This window comes from Muscardinus avellanarius, assembly GCF_963383645.1.
Source record: "Muscardinus avellanarius genome assembly, chromosome: 9".
NCBI classification, from domain to species: Eukaryota; Metazoa; Chordata; class Mammalia; order Rodentia; family Gliridae; genus Muscardinus; species Muscardinus avellanarius.
This window is the reverse complement of record NC_137795.1, coordinates 28,163,380-28,186,054: the sequence shown is the minus strand read 5'-3', so window position 1 is coordinate 28,186,054 and position 22,675 is coordinate 28,163,380. Positions and strand designations below refer to the sequence as shown.

The following is a 22,675-nucleotide window of genomic DNA, read 5'->3' as shown; positions in this document are numbered from 1 at the left end:
ACACCCCCAGCCCTAATTTTTATTCTATATTTTGAAACAGTGTCTCACTGAGTTGCAAAGAGCTTCACTAAGAAGTAGCTGAAGCTGTCCTTGAACCGTGATCCTCCTGTTTCAGCCTCCCAAATGCTGGGATTACAAACATGCACCACCACGCCCGGCTGATTTTCTGTTCTTCTTATGTGGGCACTCAGTGCTATGAGTTTTTCCTCTTAATACTGCCTTCAAAGTGTCCCAGAGTTTTTGATATGTTGTGTCTCTATTTTCACTTTTTTTCTAGACATTTATTGATTTCACCCCTTACTTCTATGGCCCATTCTTCATTCAGCAGTGTGGTGTTCAGTCTCCAAATGTTTATGTGGTTTCTCTGCATTGTCTTATAGTTGATTTCTAGTTTCATTCCATTATGGTCTGAAAAGACACAGAAGTTTTCACATTTTGAATTTGCTAGTGCTCACTTTGTGGCCCAGGATGTGATCTATTTTAGAGAAGGTTCTGTGAGCAGCTGAGAAAAATGTGAACTCTGCTGTAGTTAAGGGGAATAGTCTATATGTATCTAATAGGTTCATTTGGTTGATGGTGTTCTTTATGTCTGAGACATATTTATTGACCTTTTATCTAAAAGATCGGTCTAATGGGTATTGAAGTCTCCCAGTATTATTGTATTGAGATTTATGTGTAACTTAATTTTACAAAGTTTGTTTTATGAAAGTAGCTGCATATATGTTTGGGGCATAAATGTTGACTATCATTATTTTCTCTTGCTGGATTGTTCCTTTTACTACTAACAAATGACCTGCTTTGTGTCTTCTTCTAATAAGCTTGGGCTTGAAGTCTAACTTGTGTGATATTTTAGTGGCTACTCCTGCTTGTCTTCGAGTTCTGTTGGCCTGAATTACCTTGCTTCAGCCCTTTACCTTAAGTTTACTATCTTGTAAGGTGTGTTACTTGCAGGCAGCAGATAGATGGATTCTAGTTTTTAATCCAGTTTGTTGCCTTATATCTTTTTATTGGGGAGTTGAGGCCGTTTAGGTTCAGTGTGATTTGAGAGATGATTTGTAATTAACATACTGAGATTTCTGTTTGAGGTAATGTTTGTTCTTTGCCCAGTTGTTTGCTGGATGGAAATTCTTGTTTATCTGGTTCTAGCATGTATTATTTCTTCTTTACAGTTAATCTCTTTGAGTATTTTCTCTAGTGCTGGTTTTGAAGACATAAATTCCTTCAGCTTTTGTTGTGGAAGATTTTTATTTCCCTGTTTGAGAGATAGTTTTGCTGGGTAGAAAATTATTGGCTGCAAGCTAGTTTCTTTCAGAGCTTGGAATATGCTACTCCAGGCCTTTCTGGTTTTCATGATTTGGTTTGAGAAGTCTGGGGTGATTCTCATTGGTTTGCCTCTGAATGTCACTTGGTCTTTTGTTTTCATTGTCTATAAGATTCTCTCCTTGGCTTCTACATTGGTCAGTTTGACTATTATGTGTCGTGGTGAACCTTTTCTCTGATCTTGTCTAAAGGGTGCTCTATAAGCTTCATGTACCTGTGTATCGACCTCTTGATCTATGTTTGGAAAATTTTCTGGTATTACTTCATTGGAAAGATTGTTGATCCCTTTGGTTTCACCTTCTCTTCCCTCCTCTATGACAGTTATTGTTAGGTTACCTTTTTTTAAAATGGGCCCATATTTCTGCAATTTCCAATTTGTGCTTTTGAATTGTTTTTTCTGAGTTACATACTCTGCATTCATTTTTGGAGTGATCATCTTCTAGGAGTAAGATTCTATTTTCTATATGTCCTAATTGATTGCTTATAGTTTGAATTGATGCTTTTACTTCAATGATTGCATCCTTTATTGCGTCCAGACTCTCTCTAAATTTTTTTCAGAAGTCCTGTATTATTTCTACAGTTATATTCCTGATTTGACCTTCTGGAGATATCTGCAATTTTGTGTTGTCAGGTTCTATTATTGTGGTGTTGTGGGAACTCATTGTTTCCTTGTTATTCTTCCTTTTCATGATTTCAGAAGTTGTATCTGTTGCTTTTGATAGATTTCTTTCAGTCTCTAGGTGTCAGCTGGTGTATCCAAGGGCAAGTTGTATTGCATTCAACAGTGAAGGTTGAGTGAGGAGGGAAGTGAAGTTGTAAATGCAAGAATAAGGTAAATTCTCAGATAGGATCAAATAGAATGAGAGTATGAGCTTGGTAAGGTAGTATATAGTAGAGATTAGAGATAGTGGATATGTAGTGGTATTCTAATAACCAATATAGAGTTTCTGGTAAAATGATATGAAATGGATTTAATGCAAGATAAGGAAAAGAAAGAAAAAATAAAGGGATAGAGAGAAGAGAGTAGGTGTGTACAAGGGAAGAAGCTTGAGAGAAGGGTTTTGAAGAAAATAAACAGATATGTACACTCACACACACAAAAAGAACAAAAAACTCACCAACAACAGATTAATGCAACTCTACAAATATATGAATATTCAGCAGACTGGGTCTCTGCAGTCTCTGTGCAGACACCGAGTGCCACCAGCACCTTTTTGCTGCACGCCTGGCTTTATTAACCTCAGTCTCTGCAGATGGCCAGTATCAATGGGGCTGGATCTAGTGTTAAGCACAGGTCACCCTCCATGCTTTCCACAGATATGGAGTCTCGGTCTCTTCCTGCCTCCATAGGTGGTGGATGCCTGTGAGCCCAAACTCAGTGTAAGAGTCTCTGTTCTCCACAGGTAGGGCTGGGCAGGTCTGACTTTTTCCCATTCACCATGATTGGGCAGTCTGTGGTGATCCCGGAGATCCTGCTAGTTGGATCTAGTGTTAAGCATAGGTCTCCCCAACACTTTCCACTGATGCAGAGCTTGTCTGTCTGAGCCTCTCCTATGTCCTACTCCCACCTTCTCCAGATTGAACTGCAAAGTCTCAGACCCAGAGAGTTTATTGCGGCTGCACAAGTTCCTGGGGGCTCCAGGATGGGCATTCTCCCACAGGGACGTTGGCTTCGCTTACTGTGTTGAATTCTGGTCTGGATCTCTGGAGGGCGTGGTGAGCTTCACCGCCACTGCTGGAAGTTGTAGCTGGTGTTTGTGCAGGAGGAACCGATGACTCACAATTCCAGTGATCTGCAGCTGCTTACTTCAGGTCCTTGGTTGTTTTCCTGATCATCTCTGGAGTGGGATGCAGTGAGGAAAGATGGTGCCCCTGTGACACCCGTGGCTGCAAGGCAGGTGGGGGTTTTGGTGGTGTTATGCGCTGCTTTGGATCTCTGGAGGGCATGGTGAGTTTGGCTGCCACTGCTGGAAGTTGTAGCTGATGTCTGCGCAGGAGGAGCTGATGGCTTACAATTCCAGTGGTTTGTAGCTGCTTACTTCAGGTCCTTGGTTGCTTTCCTGTTCATCTCTGGAGTCGGGTGCAGAGAGGCGCAGCCTTGGCAGCAAGGTGGGCGTGTTTCTTTTCTGCTCTCTGATCATCTTGTACTTATCGTGTTATCTTTCTAGTTATGTTATTTTCTGGCTTTTGTAGAATGCTGTTTTTAACACAATGGAGATGAGGTGTCAGCAAAACTAGTATGTGCTGCTTCCCTTGGTCACCATCTTCCTGGAAGTCCTCAATAATTCTTAATGAATAGAAAGGATAGGAAGCTTCCTAACTCACTGATTCTACCAAGGTAGGAGTAATGTGATGCCAACTTCAAAGAACCTATGTGTGTGTGTATAAAAACATACATAAAACATTCATTTAGAAGATTGATTTTTTTTGAGCCAGACATGATGGCACATGCTTGTAATTCCAGTACTTGGGAGGCTGACACAGGAAGATTGCAAGTTCATGGCCAGCCTTCTATAGTTATTGAGGCTCTCTGAAACTTAGTGAAACCCTGTTTCAAAATAAAGAATAAAAAATAGAACTAGGAGTGTAGCTCAGAGATGAATGCCTCTGGGTTCAAACCCCAGTACTGCAAAAAAAAAAAAAAAAAAAAAAAAGATTACATTTTTTAAATGCTAAAAAAAGGTAAATTAGCCGGGCGTGGTGGCACACGCTTGTAATCCCCGCACTTGGGAGGATCACGCGGGTTCGAAGCTAGCCTCAGCTACTTAGTGAGGCTCTCAGCAACTTAATGAGACCCTGTTTCCAAATAAAATATAAAAAGGTCTGGGAGTATAGCCCAGAGGTAGAAAGCCTCTGGGTTCCACCCCCAGTACCACCAAAAAATAAAATATTTTAAAAATAAATAAAAAGGTAAATTTAACTTATCAGTGAATTATTTTACACTTATTTATTTTTGAGCCAGGTTCTTACTGTGATGCCCAGGCTAACTTCAGACCCCCTGGGCTTAAGCTATCCTCCTCCCTCAGCCCTGAACAGCTAGGACAAAGCTGCACCACAGTACTTGGCTATGAATGTACATTGAACAAGAATCTTTCCCCCAGTGGTACAGGGTGATGATAGTGGGGAAGGTTATGTGTATGGTGACAGGTAGTATAAGGAAACTCTATACTCAGTTTTGCCAAGAACCTAAAACTATTCTCAAAAATAGTTTATTAATTAGAATAATAGAAACAGTTATACCAGCACCATCCAGTGGGCCTTTCTTCAGTGGCACAAATGTCCTCTAGCTGTACTATCCCTTCATACAGCCATTTGAGTACTTGAAAAGTGATTAGTCTGACTGGAAGCTGAGCTTTTAACCTAATTAAACTTAAATAATCATACATGTCTTAGACAGTGCAGGTCTAGACGAATGGTTCTCAACTAGGAGCAATTATACACCCACAGGAATATTTGCCAATGTCTGGAGACATTTCTGGTTGTCAAAATCGGGGGAGGGTGCTTCTGATGTTTGGTGGGCAGAGTCCAGAGGTGCTTTTAAACATCCTTTCAGCCAGGCGTGGTAGCGCACACTTGTAATCCCAATGCTTGGGAGGCTGATACAGGAGGATCGCACAGGTTCAAAGCCAGTCTCAGCTACTTAGTGAGACCCTGTTACCAAATAAATTATAAAATAGGTCTGGGAGTATACCTGGAGGTAGAAAGCCCCTGGGTTCCACCCCCAGTGCCACACACACACACACACACACACACACACACACACACACAAAATCCTTTCATACACAGGACAGCTTCCACAAAAAGAATTATCTGGCCCAAAATGTCAACAATATGGACATTGAAAAACCCTGGTCTAGGTTATCTAGTACCTGCTTTTTAACATGGGCTGACCCTTAAATGGAGACCAGAAACGATTGGCTACAGGTCCTGGGGCTGCTCCCAGGACAGATGGGCCCAGGCCTCAGGGATGGCCCTAAGCCTCCCCCCACCCCCCGTGGTACTGGGGGTGGAACTCAGGGGCTTTCTATCTGTGGGCTATACTCCCAGACCTATTTTATACTTTATTTGGAAATAGGATTTCACTAAGTTGCTGAGAGCCTTACTAAGTAGCTGAGGCTGGCTTTGAACCTGTGCAATCCTCCTGTCTCAGCCTTCCAAGCACAGGGATTACAAGTGTGCGCCACCATGCCCGGCGGCCCTAAGCCCTTTTCCCATCAGTTAAACAGCAAGCATTTAATAAGCCAGTATATGTTGCACCTTGTACTAGTGCTAGGATAGGACAGGTATGGAACCTGTTCTCAGTCAGGTGCTGCCTGCCTTCTCTGTATCCAGACTTTTTCAGGGATCCTGGCAGAGGATGAGAAGTCAGTTCAGGGAGCACTATAGGTCCTAGCAGTGACTTTTAGTCCCTCTGTGTCTCTGGTCTCACATGACAGCTTCCTCTCTCATCCTCGTAGGCAATGGCAATCTCTCATCGTCCACTCACAACTTTTTCCACTGGTGTCCAACCCAGGCAGGGCTTCATCCCCTGCCAGTTCTGGGAACTAAGGAATGAGGCTGCAGGACTGCTCTCAGCTAGAGCTCCATCTGGAGCTGAGGGGTCAGGGCAAAACACTCAGGATCATTTGATGACTTCTAGGCAGGTGGAGGTCAGAGCTCCCCAGAAATGAGTAGTGTGTCGGGGGTGTCTCACAGCTCTGACTCAGGTGGTGGGAGAGACACATGGGAGAAAAAGCCAGACAGCGAGTCTGCGTAATGTGTGAGGTGGGGAGCCAGGCCTGGAGGTGGCCATTGCAGGATTGCAGACAGATTCCAATTCACATGGTGCAAATACAGGCTGGAAAAGGCTAGGCTGGGGGGCTAAGGCACCCAAAAGACAGGCCACCAGCACAAAGACGTCCATCTCAGGAAAGTTGGCAAGCTTGGCAAGGATGGTCAGTACATTTCTACAAAGGAGATGGAAAATCAGATACACCAGTCTGACATTGGTTAGCAGGCACCAGTGATGAAAGTCTTTCACCATAAATATAAAACATCAAAACTCATTATCTGAAGACAACATAAACTTGAAATACGAAAAATATTCAGCTTATACTTACTATAATATGGCAAGAACCATAAATTATGATCTAGCCAAGTGTAGTGGCACACACCTGTAATTCTGGGAGTGGATAACTGAGATAGGATCACAGGTTCAAGGACAGCTTCAGCAACATAGACTCTCAGCAACCTAGCAAGAACTTGTTTTCAAAACAAAAACTAAAAAGGACAGGGGTTGTAGTTCAGAGGTAGAATGTCCCTGGGTTCAGTCCCCAGTAAAACACACACATGCACACGTGTTCATGCACACTCAGTATAATCTGCTGTAAGATCGTGTAGGTAAATAGTAATCTTATACAAAAAAGGGATTGTCAAACTTTTCCGTAAAGCCAGATAGTAAATATGATAGGCCAAATGTGATCCTTGTTTTCTGCTCCTTCTCTCATCTTCTACATTCACCCCACTCTTCTTCCCTACCTCCTCTTTTTCTTTCTTTAACTACCATTTAAAAATGAAGAAAAAAAAATTCTTACCTGTTAACAATAGGGAAAAAACAGGCTTGACTGTGGGCTAGATTTGGTTTGTGACAGTACTTTGCAGACTGCTGATATAGAACATTAGTAATCAGTAGGAAAATTCTTTCTAAAACAATAAAAGAGCCAGGAAAAGGCTGAATGGGAAGTATATAAGGTTCATGTGAAGAAAATTGTATATTCACACTAAAGATCATAAAAAACTTAAGTAAACATCATGAGAAGCTTTATTTCAAAATAAGTTTGGTATATGGCATGTTCTTTTTTCGGATTCAGCTTTTAATTTTTATTTTTTATTGGTGCTTGTAATTATACATCATAGTGAGATTCAGAGTGATACGTAAATACAAGCATCATCTGGTGAATTTCCCTCTGTATCTTTCCCCTTCTCCTCTCCTCCCTCCCCAAACATGTCAGTGAGGTTGGTAGTGATACCTTCATGTATGGACACAACCTTATTTGAACTGTTCCCTTCCTCAAGCCTCATTTCCCCCTCCTCATTTCCTTACCTGAATCTTCAACTATTGTACTGGTTTCTTTTCTCATTTTACTGAAGTCCCTTTTGTTTCTCTTTTTCATTCTAGCTTCCACATATGTGAGAAAACATATGACCCTTGACATTGAGACTGGCTGATCTCTCTTAGCATAATATTCTCTAGTTCTGTCATTTTCCATAAACGGCATAATTTTATTACTTATGACAGTAAAATTTCATTGTGTATGTCACATATTCTTTATCTACTCATCTTTTGACAGACACCTAGGTTGATTCCATAATTTGATTATTGTGACTTGTGCTGTTATAAACATGGGTATGCATATCACTATAGTATTCTAATTTTTCTTTGAGAAGATATCAAGGAGTAGAATAGCTGGGTCATATGGTGGTTACATTTCTAATCTTTTGAGGAACTTTCGTACTGACTTATGTAGCGGTTGTACTACTTTACATTCCCACCAGCAGTGAATAAGAGGTCCTATTTCCCACATTATATTTTTGGTGATTGCCTTTTTAACTAGAGCTAGATGGAATCTCAGGGTAGTTTTGATTTGCATCTCCCTGATTGCTAATGATGTTGGGACATTTCTTCATATATTTGTTCACTCTTTGAATTTTGTCTTTTGAGAAATATCATTTCAAAAGCCCTTTTATAATTGGAGTATTTTTTTTTTTTTTTAGTTCTTTATGTAGTCAATGTGTCAGTCCTCTATTAAAAGGGTTTCTGGCAAAGATTTCTTCCCTTCTGTAGCTCTGTGTTTAGATTCTTGATTATACAGAAGCTGTGTATCCTTTGCTACACAGAAGTTTTTTATTTATTATTTTAATTTTTGGATACTGGATATTGAACTCAGGGACATTCTACCTCCGAGCTTCACTCCAGCACTTTTTATTATTTATTTATTTATTCATTCATTCATTCATTCATTCATTCATTCATTTGTGGTACTGGGGATGGAAACCTACCTCTGGGCTAGATTCCCAGTCCTATTTTTATATTTTTTATTTGGAAACAGGGTCTCTTAAGCCATTGAGGCTGGCTTCAAACCTGCGCGATCCTCCTATCTCCGGCTCTCAAGCACAGGGATTACAAGCATGCGCCGCCATGCCCGGCTCCTTTTTATTTTTATTTATTTATTTATTTTTTTGTCTTTTTGGAACTGGGAATCAAAAAACCCAGAGCACCACACCTGCAAAGCAAGCACTTTGCCACTGAGCTATATCCCAGCCCCTTTTTATTTTTTACTTTGAAACAGTGTCTCGCTAAATTTCTGAGGCTGGCCTCAAACCCCTGATCCTCCTGTCTTAGCCTCCCAAGTACTGAGACAGCATGTGCTGCCATGCTCAGCTTGAAGTTCTTTAATTTGATGGCATCCCATTTCTTCCCTTTTTTTATTTTTTGCCGATCTGGGGATGGAATCCAGGGGCATTCAACCTCCGAGCAACACCTCCTCCCCTATTTTTTATTCTTTATTTTTGAAACCAGGTCTCATTAAGTTGCAGAGGCCTCACTAAGTAGCTGAGGCTGTCCATGAACCACGATCCTCCATTTCAGCCTCCCAAATGCTGGGATTACAAGTGTGCGCCACCACACCTGGCTATTTCTTCCCAATTTTATTTCCTGAGTTTTCCTTTTTTTTTCTTTTTGGTGGTACTGGGGTTCCTGGAAGCCCTTCTACCTCCGGGCTACACTCCCAGACCTGTTTTTTACATTTTCATTTTGGAAACAGGGTCTCCTAAACCAGCGCGCGCAGCTGGCTTCGAACCTGCGCGATCCTCCTGTCTCCGCCTCCCAAGCGCGGGGATTACAAGCGTGTGCCACCACGCCCAGCTCATATGACAATTTTTAAAAGCAGAATTTGTTGACTTTTACATTTATTGGTAGACAACAGCCACAAGAAGTTTGAAAAAACATTGACAAGTACTTTCTCTACAAAATACCAAAAAAGTAACCAAACATTGCCACAAAGAATAGACAAATCAGTGGAACAGAAGGACCCAAATTTATGAAATTCTGTCAGATTTTTCTGAAATCATGCCTTATCTTTTGTGTATGTTTGATCTTTCTTAAGCGACTTTCTGTTTCTGTATTTTCTTCGTGTGTTTAGGTATAAGTGTACTTGCAGAATGCCTGGATTGTCCTGAGTTGAAAGCCACGGCCGATGACTTTATCCATCAGCATTTCACTGAGGTTTACAAGACTGATGAATTTCTGCAACTTGATGTCAAACGAGTAACGCACCTTCTCAACCAGGACACTCTCACCGTGAGAGCAGAGGACCAGGTGACTAAAGTGCCTTTTCACATTTTTCTTAATAACACCTTTTTCATTGATTTCTAATACCTGACATTTGGCTCCATAATAAAAGAGCCATGTTCAGTAAAATATGTTCTTTATAACAAACATAGTATTCTAAAGACAGTTTTATAGAAAAAGTAAGTCTAGGCTGCTTGTAAGGACCAGTTATTTGAGAGGTAGAGGTAAAACAGTAACATGGTAGACAGAACAAGGCCTCCTCAAAAGATGTCCACATCAACATCCCCAGAACCTGTGAACATGTTACCTTATATGGGACAGGGGACTGTGCCACAGAGGATGTGATAAGTTATGGATTTGGAGATGAAGGGATTATTCAGGTGGGTTCAGTATAGGTTTCTTAAGTATGGAAAAAGAATGCAGTGCGAGAAGGAGTTGACCAAGTCTCTACTGGCTTTAAAGGTAGAGGGGTCCACACATCAAGGAATGCAGGTAGCTGTTAGACTCTAGAAAAGGCAAGAAAATGGTATCTTCTTTAAAGCCTCCAGGTAGCCCTGCCAACATCGTGATTTTAGCCTGTGACCCATTTCACATTCTGACCCCCAGAACTGTCACATAAACTGAGGTATAAGCTGACTGCAGGCATTTGGGAGCTGGGTGAGGGACTTGGATATGGAGCCTCACTTAATTCTTATTTTCAGTCCAACATCTGTCTCTGTATTTTAAGCCACTAAGTTTGTGGAAATTTGTTACAGCAGCGATAGGAAACATGTATGCTAATATACTATAAGATCATGTGCTTTGAGTTCCTTTCATTCTAAAAGTAAAAGGTTTCTATTAAGCCATGTTCTTTTGCCTTATTTTCTTCATGGCCAAGTGTCACTTTACAAAATGCAGGTTAGACCTGGAGGATCTGACTAGGCAAAAAGAAAAAAAAACTCGGTTCTGTACACCAGGTATAGTGGTGTGAGCCTAAAGTCCCTACTACCAGGGGGCTAAGGCAAAAGGATCACCTTAGCACAGGAGGTTGAGGCAAACTCGGGCAACACAACAAGAAACAAAACAGAACATCTCAAAACAAACACAAACCTCAGTTCTGTGATCAGAATTAACTGACTTAGATGCAAGGGAAGAAAAAGTAACTTTAGAAACCGGACAAACCCTACCTGCAGGTGGTCAAGGTTAACGTCAGTGCTAAATCTTGCTGATGCATGCACACTTGATATGCGAATAGCATATCACATCTGCTCATCCTCCCAGAAAACTGCAAGGCTAGTCTAATGAGTAAAACATCAGACAACTCAAAAGTGTCAAGGTCATCAAAAACAAGGAAAGAGTCAGAGGTGACTTAATGTGGTATCCTTTATGGAATCTTGGCACAGAAGAGTAAAAGGTTAAAAACTGAGCCGGAGCTGGGCGTGATGGTGCACACTTGTAATCCCCACGCTTGGGAAGTGGAGACAGGAGGATCGCGTAGGTTTGAAGCCAGCCTTCCTGGCTTAAGAGACCCTGTTTCCAAATAAAAATATAAAATAGGTCTGGGAGTGTAGCCCAGAGGTAGAAGGGTTTCCAGGAACACCAGTAGTACCACCCAAAAAAAAAAAAAAAAACAACTGAGCCGGGTGTGGTGGTGGTGCAGACTTGTAATCCCAGCGCTTGGGAAGCTGATACAGGAGGATCAGGTAGGTTTGAAGCCAGCCCCAGCAACTTAGTGAGGCTCTCAGCAACTTAATGAGACCCTGTTTCCCTGTTTCCAAAATAATATATAAAATAGGTCTGGGGGTGTAGCCTGGAGGTAGAATACCCCTGGGTTCCATACACACACACACAAAAAAAAAAAAAAAAAAAAAAAAAACCTGAAGAAATCCAAAGGACCTAGTTAGTGTATGAACCTAATGTATAGACTTAATGTATCAATATTTGTTCATTAGTTGTGACAAATGTATCATCATAACATCCTAACAAGTACTTGCAGAGTATTTGGGAACTCCTTGCACTATCTTTGCAACACTTCTGCAACTTTTCTAAAACTATTCTAAAATTCCAAGCCTATTAAAAAAAAACTTATAGAAAGATAAGAACTTAGACATTAACACCACTGCAAAATTAACTAATTAGCTCAAACATGTTTGTGGTAGATATGTGTGTATATGAAATAATAAATTTGCTTTCAGTGTATTTAAACTAATGATTTATAAATTTATGTTACTTTGGACTTGTGCAGTTAAATAAATGTTACAGTATTATTTTGGAAAATGATTTTTATATTAATAGTCTATAGTTTGTAAAGTATAGAATTTTTATCTTAAAGTTTCTAACAGGCAGTTGAGTCTATCAGTTCATGATATAGGAATATAAGATTGAAATAAAATCATAGGTGATTTTCATATCTCCTGGAATGAAAGACACCTTGAGAAACCCGTTTTCCTGGTATTAAATGAGCATGTTTTGGAACTATCATTGCCCAGTAGACTTTTCTCAGTATGATAGATATATCTTCTCTCAAAAATGAAGCTGTATTTTATTTTTACAAATCTGTAAATGTAGCCGGGTATGGTAGCGCACACCTGTAATCCCAGTACTTGGGAAACTGAGACAGGAGGATCACAGGTTTGTGGCTAATGCTAGCAACTTAATAAGTCCTTCTGCAAATTAGTGAGAACTTATTTCAAAATAAAAAAATAAAAATAGGGTTGGGTCTAGCTCAGAGGTAGAATGACCCTGGGTTCAATCCCCAGTACCACCAAAAAACAAAACAAAAAATCATAAATGTAAAACATCTTCCTTTTGATTACATTATGTATTAGTTACTTCTAGAAAACATATCACCTGTAAGACTCATTAGAGCTGTATACAAATTATTCTGGAGTATAGGCAAATGTCTCAAGATGAAGTTAAATATCTGAATAAAATATTGGGAATAGATGGTCATCTTATGAGGTTTCCCCCTTCATTGTGAGAGTAAATATAGGTAATCAGAAATGATGCTGCCATCTAAGAACTTTACTGTGCTGTTTTTCCCTCTTAGGTTTATGATGCTGCAGTCAGGTGGTTGAAATACGATGAACCTAATCGCCAGCCATTTATGGTTGATATCCTTGCTAAAGTCAGGTTTCCTCTTATATCAAAGAATTTCTTAAGTAAAACGGTCCAAGCTGAACCACTTATTCAAGACAATCCTGAATGCCTTAAGATGGTGATAAGTAAGTTGCCTTAATCTCCATTTATAACCTGATCATGTGGCCAGTTTCTTATGGGCTTAAACCCCATTAGAATGGATCTGAGTCCATAGTCAAGGAGGAATATTGAAGACTGTGCCCTTCTGGATAATTAATTCATTAGGGTTCTCAGTCCCCTGGAGAGGAGTTAGCTTCAGCCCTTATTTTGTAGGGATTTATGTGACAAAGTCAAAATTATTGAAGCCTTTTCTACTTTTATATACAAAAGCTTTCACATACTTTTTTTTTTTTTTGCTTACTAGTATAGTATCATCATATTTTCTTTCTTAAAATAGCTTTTCTTTTTTGGCCTAGAGCTAATTATTGCCGAATATATTTTCATTTAATTTTCTTTACTTGTAGGCTAAGTCCTAAGCCTTTAACATCATTATGAATACCACTTAATAAAGTTGTACAATTAGTCTATTTTTATATCTTGGCAACATCCCTGTCAGAGCCCTTTTTATGCCATTCCAGTGTGGGCTCTTTGCTTGAAGGCCTGAGGCACATCTCCTGTTGTGTTGATTTCTGTCATCATCCTAGGAAGTCCTTTCATTCCTGTATTAGAGCCATTGTCTTCTTTGTCCCAGGTTTCTCCCCCCACCCTTTTTTTAATTTCTTCTTTTGGTCCTGGGGTCTTGGGTATTCAACCCAGGGCATTCTGCCTTTGAGCTACACTCCCTGCCCTACTTTATTTTTTATTTTCAAACAGGGTCTCACTAAGTGGCAGAGAGCCTCACTAAATTGTTGAGGCTGGCCTCAAACCTGTAATCCTCCTGCTTCAGCCAAGTACTGGGATTACAGGTATGCAACATGCCTGGCTCAGGTTTCCTCCTTTCTTAATTCTTTTAGGTGGGATATATTTTCAGAAAGGTCCCTGATAAATAATACATGATTGGTAAATATTTGGAGACCTGACAATTATTTTATCATAAAGGATTGATGGATAAACTGGAAACAAAACCATGTTGAAACTTACTTTTGGTTAAAAATTTGAAAGCATTACTTCACAATCTTCAGCCTTCCAATGTTATGGGAAGGGTTACTTTTGGTAAGGCTAGTGCCAGTCTAATCCAATTCTAGTCTTTTTCTGTTTTGTTTTGTTTTGTTTTGGTGATACTGGGGGTGGAACCCAGAGGCTTTCTACCTCCGGGCTATACTCCCAGACCTTTTTTATATTTTATTTGGAAACAGGGTCTCACTAAGTTGCTGAAAGCCTCACTAAGTAGCTGAGGCTGGTTTTGAACCTGTGCAATCCTCCTGTCTCAGCCTCCCAAGCACGGGGATTACAAGCATGCACCACCACGCCCGGCCTTAGTCTTTTAATTCTCCTAAGTATTTAATATATTTTTAAAATCTTGAATGTTTGGAAAGTTTATAATAATGTACCCTGATGTGCATCTTTATTTTTTCCTATAATTTTGTTAATTCATAAATGGTTAACGGACAGGCATCACCAACTTGATTTACCTATCTTAGCTGCTCTGTGAAAAATACTTTCTAAATCTTCCAACTTACCAATGATTGTTCATAAGCTGGTTAAAAATGTCATCTTGAACCCCAAGTTTATACAAATAAATCTAACTTACACAGTTGGCCATTATATCTTTAAAATACAAACAGCACCACTTTCCTTCAATTTTAAATCATTTGCCTAAGTTGCTTGCTGGGATTAGCAGAGGGAATGCCAGGAAATAAGGGCTAGAATGATATGTGAGGCTGCCCGTCTTCTGCACTTTCCTGATGAGCGGGTCTTTCATACTGATGTGTCAAAAACACATCTCGAAGAGTAATGGAAAAAATACCCTTGTTTTTCTTTAATTTCTTACCCCTAAGTGTCCACATTAATGGATCTTAGAGTCTATGTGAAACATCATAACATGTGAGTTATGTAGTATGCGCCATACTAAATGGCAAATCATATAGCAAAAGATGATCTGGGAAATGCTACTCAGGCCTCTCTTTTTCTGCTTTATTGACCTAAACACAAGTACATCTGCCTAGAAACAAAAGACAAAATCTTACAGTATTTCTACAGTGATAATTAACTTTCTCACTCCATGCAGCCTGGTCCAATTACACAGAAATGGGCAGCTCCTGTAACAATAGTAGTAGTCCTCTGGTCTGTCTCACAACATTACCAAGGTGGTTATCTCCACTGTGATTCTGGCCCCTCGCTCCCCACCTATTCCTCCTCCTCCTCAAGGGGTAGGAGTAGACATTCTTGCACAGAAGACAGTCTGGTCACTTTCATTTCTGTAATGTGATTTGTTCCAGTATTTACAGTGGCAGTTCGGCAAGTCATCTATTCCACTGCATATTCCATTCAAATGGCATCCAAGAGCACCAGTAGATCATCACCCCGTCTGTGTGTGAGCACAGGCTTGGCAATAAGTTGAGAACAGCCTATTTGTGGCATGTGTCATGGAGGAGGGCCCAGGATTAGCTATTTTTTGGTTGTCTTTTTTTTGGGGGGGGGGGTCTGAGGATGGAACCCAGGGGCATTGAACCTCCGAGCTACACCCCCTGCCCTATTTTGTATTCTTTATTTTGAGACAGGGTCTCACTACATTGCAGAGGGCCTCACTAAGTAGCTGAGGCTATCCACAAATCGCTATCCTCCAATCTCAGCCTCCCGAATGCTGGGATTACAAGCATACACCACCATGCCCAGCTTTCACTCATTACTTCTACTTTTGAGCTGTCCTTCAGTACCTCTGAAATGAGGTTAAGGTTTGTAGAGAGAGCCAGGTGTGCTGTTACACTCTTGTAATCCCAGTACTTAGGAGGCTGAGGCAAGGATTGCAGGTTTGCAGACAGCCTCAGCTACTTAGTGAAGCCCTCCACAACTTAGTGAGACCCTGTTTCAATATACAAAACATAAATCAGATGTGATGGAACATTCCTATAATCCTAGTACTTGGGAGGCTGAGCCAAGAGGATTGTAAGTTCAAGGACAGCCTCAGCAAGTAGACTTTCATCAACTTAGTGAGACCCTATTTCAAAATAAAAAATAAGCCAGGCATGATGGCACACAATTGTAATTCTAGTACTTGGGAGGCTGAGATAGAAGGATCACAAGTTTGCAGCCAGCCTCAGCTATTTTGTAAGGCCCTCCGCAACTTAGTGAGACCCTGTTTCAGAAAAATAAAAAATAAATGATAGGGCTGGGGGTGTAGCTCAGAGGTAGAATGCCCCTGGGTTCAATCTCCAGTACCACAAAAATAAAATTAAATTTAAAAAAAAGGTTTGTAGTGAGAGCCTAGACACAATAAAATCCATCAGTCAGGGATGTAGGCAAGAAACCTGTTAATCCATCTTTCTCCAGGGAAGTCACATTCCAAATATTCTAATCTAAAGTAATATTCAATTTGACATTTAACATACCCTTTAAGCAGTGCTTCTTCCACAGGGTACACTTGTATGCCTGTACTGTGATCATAGTAATGCATCATACTGGTGTTAAGTTCTGTTTGAAAAGGTTAGTCCTTTCACCATGTCCTGGAAGACCATAAAAATAATCATCTTAACATCTCTTTATCGTGCCTCCAACTTTGTGTATCACTTCTATTATTATGCACTGATTTTTTGCTTCCAGTTGACATCTTGAGCTGTTCTGGGATCCAGGTCTGTCTTGACTGTCTAGTCTTACATCATCTAAGTGGAGTGGTACCCACGTGTGCCTATTAGCTCTTTCATTGATTACGTAATTGAGCCTCATCCTCACTGACATTTTCAACAAGACTACCTAATTTTGCTTCCCAGGTTTCTTTCTTTTATTTTTTATTCTTTATTCTTTATTTTTTATTTTATTTCTTGCAGGTCTGGGGATAGAACCCAGAGGCATTTGACCTCCGAGCTACACCCCCTGCCCATTTTTTATTCTTTATTTTTTAAATAGAGTCTCACTAAGTTGTGGAGGGCCCCACTAAGTACCTGAGGCTGGCCACAAACCTGTGATCCTCATGTCTCACCCTCCCAAGTACTGGGATCACAGCATTTGCACCACTGCCTGGCTCTTGCTTGTCTTTACTGTCACCATTAAGTCTCTTCAGCCTCCCTTTGTCTTTTCTAATTAGCAGTAATTCTTTGGCTGATAACACTCTGAGATCCAGTGTTCACTAATTCACCTGGTGTTGGCAAGTTAGCCATATTGCTGAAGCCACTGGCTTTGTTATATTTCTTTTGTATTGAGTTTTCCTGTTTTTATAAATTTGGTGAAACTGAGCTTGGCTCAAGCCCTCACATCGCCATACCTCTGGCTGGCTGCTATCCCACCTGCTGCCACTAGCCAGCTGAGGGGAAGCACATCTTGTTTCTTAAGGTCATATTGGGCATTCTCTCTTTTAAGTCATAGATGTCTCGGTTCTTTATTATTAATACTCTGATTCTTCAGCCATTAAAATGATCTCTAGTCTTTTTTTTTTTCTTTTATCCATCTTTGTCTCTTGGTCCTCTTCTGAAAGATAGCCTTGATTCTTTTAAGCTTTTTATTTCAGCTTTGCGTCTGTGTGTATGTTGCTGGGAATTGAACCCAGGGACATTCTACCTCTGAGCTACACCCCCAGCCCTACTTTTTTATTATTTTGAAACAGGGTCTCTTAGTTTTGGAATGCCTCACTAAGTAGCTGAGGCTGGTCAGGAACCCAGATCCTTCTGTCTCAGCCTCCCAAGTACTGGGATTACAAGCATGCACTACCACACCTGGCTTTCAGCTATTATTTTTAATTTATGTCAGTTTCTACTTATTCTTTCTTCTTTCATGACTACAATACCTTATCACTCTAATCATTACAGTGCCATTGGAGTTTTCTCATTTTGTCTGTATTTTATTACCTTTGAATTTTCTTTTTCTATTTTTGTTGTTAGAACATTTTCTTAAATGTTTGGCTTTATCTGTCAGCCATATAAGATAGACTTATTACAAAATTGATGGATCAGACTGTGTTTGTGAGAGGGTTTCTTGGTGGGGTAATTAGAGTAGCCAGTCAATTTTTAAGTTTGGAACTCCCAAATGTAAAATTAAAATATATGTAGATATTTTCTCAGGGAGGTATAAGATAGGTGCAGGCCTTTGGAAGCTGGGTAGAGAGAGATTTTTTTAACCTAATCCATTTTTTGTGTTCTTTTTAAACTTTCAGTTCCACACTCTCCTCTCTGGTGATCCCTGAGTCTAGAACATCTGATTCAGTATCTCCAAAGACCAGTCCTTCTGTGCTACAGTGGTGAAGTGTAGTGGGTACTTGATTGCAACAGGGGAAGAAAACCTGGGAGTTCAAGCTTTTTTTTAAATGCAGAATTTTAAAGTTTTATTGTTTTTATCTTCACACCCTACCCCTTCCTTCTGGGATACTTGGCACCTCCAATTATGATCCTTTCTAGGATTAGTGCAAGGTAATTTGGCCTGCTTTTCATTAGTGTCTCCTTGGACAGCCATTTAGGTATGACACTCCATCTGCTATCTGTCTTCATAAATAGTGTTTGGGAGCCGGGCGTGGTGGTGCACACTTGTAATCACTGTACTTGGGAGGCTGAGACAAGAGGATCACAGGTTCGTGGCCAGCCTCAGCTACTGAGACCCTGTTTCAAAATGAAGGAAAAAAAATAAGACTGGGGGTATAGCTCAGAGGTAGAATGCCCCTGGGTTTAATCCCTAGTTTGCGCACACGCGCGCACACACACACACACACAGTATTTGGGGATTTTAGATCTCTCAGTATTATCACAGGTAGAGTTGTTTTTGTTTTTGTTTTGCTTCTGGTGACCTTGGTGTTTAGAAGGGCATTTAAGCCAGGCATGGTAACACACGCTTGTAATTTCAGCACTTGGAAAGCTGAGACAGGAGGATCACGCAGGTTCAAAGTCATCCTCAACTACTTAATGAGGCTCTCCTCTACTTAGTGAGACCCTGTTTCCAAATAAAATATAAAATAGGCCTGGGAATATAGTCCAGAGGTAGAAAAGCCCCTGGGTTTCACCCCCAGTACCACAAAAGTGGCGGGGGGGGGCTTTTAAGAGTAAGAGACAAGTTCTTGAATGTCAGGTCTATTCTCATGTTTTTATTTTTAGTCTAAATCAGTCGTTTATGATATCTGTCTTTAATGATGTGGTTGGGAAGGTCATTCCTATTTCAAGTTTTTTTTAATTACCTAAATTGTCTGCTCTCTATTTGTGGATTTTCCTCCTTTATATTTATTACTAAAATTTATTTGGTGCCAAGTAATTTTTTTTAATTTTTTTCCAAGTAATTTTTTAAATGTCTAGTAAGTTGTTCCAGTAGCATTATTGAATAATTCATCTTTCCCTACTGACTTAAAGCATGATAAAACTAAATGTTCATGTATACACACACACACACACACACACACACACACACACTTCCTTTTTTTTCTAGTTAACTTTCTTTCATTATTTTTGTACTTCGTTAAACTGTCATGTGTCTTTGGAGAATTTGTAATTTTCTTATGATTTCTTCATTTTTGAATTTATTTTAGATATTTTTGCCTTGCCATTGTAATGACAAATCAAATGTGAGAAATGACACAATTTACAGTGTGTCCTTTTGTTATCTATTAGCTGGGTTATTTCACCTTTTTCATTGCTCATGTTTTCAGGTCTTCGTTTTTTAAGCAAGTATTTTAGGTTGTATATTTGGTAATATTAGTATCTGAAGTCTCTGCTCTGTGGATGTCTTCCTGGTGACTTAATTCCTCAGGTGTTTTATACTTGGGGATTGGGCACTTATATTTGATTGATCTTAATCTCTAGAAATGTTGGGGTGTGTCCCTGTTGGTCTTTGTCCTCCTAAGGAGGAGAATATTGATTGATCCAGCCACATTCCCTAGGGTATGACAGTCCAGGACTGCTTTGAATTTTTCTTGACTTTTGATTTCCTAGACTTACAGGTTGGGTAAATTCAAGCCTCAAACCTGCCTAAGGGCAGGACTGTCCTTGTCAGTTCTCAAATGAAAGAGAGTGCCTCCATCTGAAGCTGAAGTTGAAACAGGCAGATTACCATTTCTCCCTTTGCCCTTAGATATTTTTTCTTAGCTCATCTTTCACTGAAATTATAACTACGAACCCAAGTTCTCCAGCGTTAGGCAGAGATCTCAGTTCTAGCTTATCTTCGTGCGTGCGTGTTGTGTGTGGTACTGGGAATGGAACCCAGGGACATTCTAGCTCTGAAATACCCCCAGCCCTAATTTTTATTCTTTATTTTGAAACAGGGTCTCACTAAATTGTGGAGGGCCTCACTAAGTAGCTGAAGCTAGCCACAAGCCTGTGATCCTCCTGTCTCAGCCTCCCAAGTCCTGGGATTACAAGTGTGTGCCACCAAGCCCAGCTTCAGCTTCTTATGTTGAGCAGGTCCAGCACCTTACCTTGTTTACCCCCACACAGCCAGTAAAGACAATTCCTAGGTTTCCAGTATTGCTGAACACCTTCAGAACAGCTTCAGGGTCTCTTTATGTTGATTTTGTTTTTCCCTTATTTTGGCCCTCTGATCTCTTTGAATCTTAGCTATCTGCATTCAAAAGGGTTTTTTTTTTTTTTAATCTTTCCAGCATCTATAGTTTTTTCTTGTAGCAAGAAACTACTTTTTTTTTTTTTTTTTTTTGGCAGTACTGAGGATGGAATCCAGGGGCATTGTACCTCTGAGCTACACCTCAGCCCTATAGTCTTTTTTTTTGGGGGGGGGGTACAAGGGATGGAACCCAGGGGTATTCTACCTTTGAGCTATACCCCCAGCCCTCTTTTTTATTCTTTATTTTGAAACAGGTTCTCACTGAGTTCACAAAGGGCCTCACTAAGTAGCTGAGGCTGTCCACAAACCACCTCCTGTCTCAGCCTCCCGAATGCTGGGATTACAAACATGCACTACAACACCCAGCCAAGAAACTGCTTTTGAAAGTCTAATTTTTCATTCTCCTTTAGGAGTAAATTTTGATTGTTATTTAAACACATGAAACATATATTCATTCATGTATAATAAATGTGATATACTGAGTTAAGTATACTCCTAACCTTTTTTTTTTTTTTTTTTTTTTTTTTGTAGTACTGGGGATGGGACTCAGGTGCATTCTACCTCTGAGCTACACCTCTAGCCCTATTTTTTATTCTTTATTTTGAAACAGTGTCTCAGTAAGTTGCAAAGGACCTCACTAACTGATGCTGTCTACAAACCCAGATCTTCTGTCTCAACCTCCCAAATGCTGGAATTACAAGCATGCACCACCACACCCAGCTTATTCCTGCTAACCCTTAAGCATTTTTGAATTACCATGTATTTTAAATCAGAAACCACATGGACAGTTACCCACAAGTAGGATAGCAAAATAGATTTCAACTTATTTGTGGTAAACAAGAAAGTCTTTCTTGAAAAATAGTTGGAACCCATTTTGAACTGTTGCTTTCTCTACCTCATGTGAGTGATTTTAGGTGTAACTATTTTCTGGCACAAAATTAAGGAAACAGATAAATGAGCACTTTCACGCCTGCATAAAATATCCTCAAGATTGGTAATAAGTTTGAGTATTAAAATTATTAGATCACTTGTTTCCCTAATTTAGAAGTCTAATGGAAAACTTATTTTAGACTTATCACACAGCTACTACTTAATAGTATTGTGTGGTTAAAAAAGGTAAGTTAACCTAATGTTGTCCCCACATTGGAAGACTCTAATATGGGATATATCCATAAAATGAAATGTTTAATTTAAGCTATTAAAACACTTACATGAGTATCTGATAGTATGGAAGTTTTTCATAGGTGAAGAAAGCATAACAGCATATGGTATAATATTTTGTGTTATTTTTAAAAGAAAATAAAATTGGCGGGGGGGTCTTCTAGAAGTGTTTGACCCAGGGAAGACTGTCAAAGGAAAAAAAAAGAGAGAGAGTATGAGTGAAGGGCACATCCTTGTGAATACCTACATTTAAGAGATGAAGGGGCGGGGCGCAGAAAAACAGGAAGGATGAATTCACAGAGCTACTTACACCAAAGCCTGTGGCCCTTTACATGCAAAGGAATAGCCTGGCGTGGTGGTGCACGCTTGTAATCCCCGCACTTGGGAGGCAGAGACAGGAGGACTTCGCAGGTTCAAAGCCAGTCGTGCTGGCTTAAAGAGACCCTGTTTCCAAATAAAAAAAGTATAAAAATAGGTCTGGGAGTGTAGCCCGGATATAAAAGGGTTTCCAGGAACCCCAGTACCACCAAAATAAATAAATAAATTAAATAAATGCAAAGGAATCAAAAAATGAAAATGCCTTTAGATTAGGGCTTCTAATTTTTGGATTTCATACATCTTAATATTAGGCTTTTTGTTATTCCTCCATTTGGAAACTTATTTTTCTGGCCTTCCAGTTTCACTGGATAGAAAACTCCACTATTTATAAGTGGTGTGAGCTGTTGAAGACAGAGTCAGTCTTAACATTCAGTTCTTAGGTGAATTCTGAGTTGATTTAGATATAGGATAGCATAGGATTATTTGAGAAATTAAACCAAAAATGGAGATTAAGCTTTTAAGCAGGAAGCTTTGCTGTTATTTTCTTTATCTTATCAGGCTTATTACATCCCGCTTAAAAAGAATAGCGATCTGTACTATAACTCCTTGAGTAAGCACAAGCAGCAGAGAGTTTTCTCAATGTAGGGGCCTGAGCAGAGTAACCAGGAGAAACAAGGCCTTCCACCTCCCTTCTTCAGATCATAAGTGTCTTCCTACCATCTGCATATGATTTATGTTGCCTTTTCAGAGAGGGGAAAAATATAATAGAAAAACAAAACAAAACTAAGCCAACAAAATATATAATCT

General features: G+C 39.9%; 1 protein-coding gene across 2 annotated transcripts in view; it reads left to right on the top strand.

Moving 5' to 3' along the window:
• The window catches only part of KLHL7 (kelch like family member 7), a gene marked incomplete at both ends in the record, with an annotated part of 78,132 nt that overhangs the window by 25,614 nt on the left and 29,843 nt on the right, over positions 1-22,675 (top strand). For both annotated transcript variants that reach the window (XM_080701538.1, XM_080701539.1), the window contains 2 exons: positions 9,501-9,676; positions 12,678-12,852. In XM_080701538.1, coding sequence (XP_080557664.1) covers positions 9,501-9,676; positions 12,678-12,852 — 351 coding nt within the window. The remainder of the gene's footprint in view (positions 1-9,500; positions 9,677-12,677; positions 12,853-22,675) is intronic.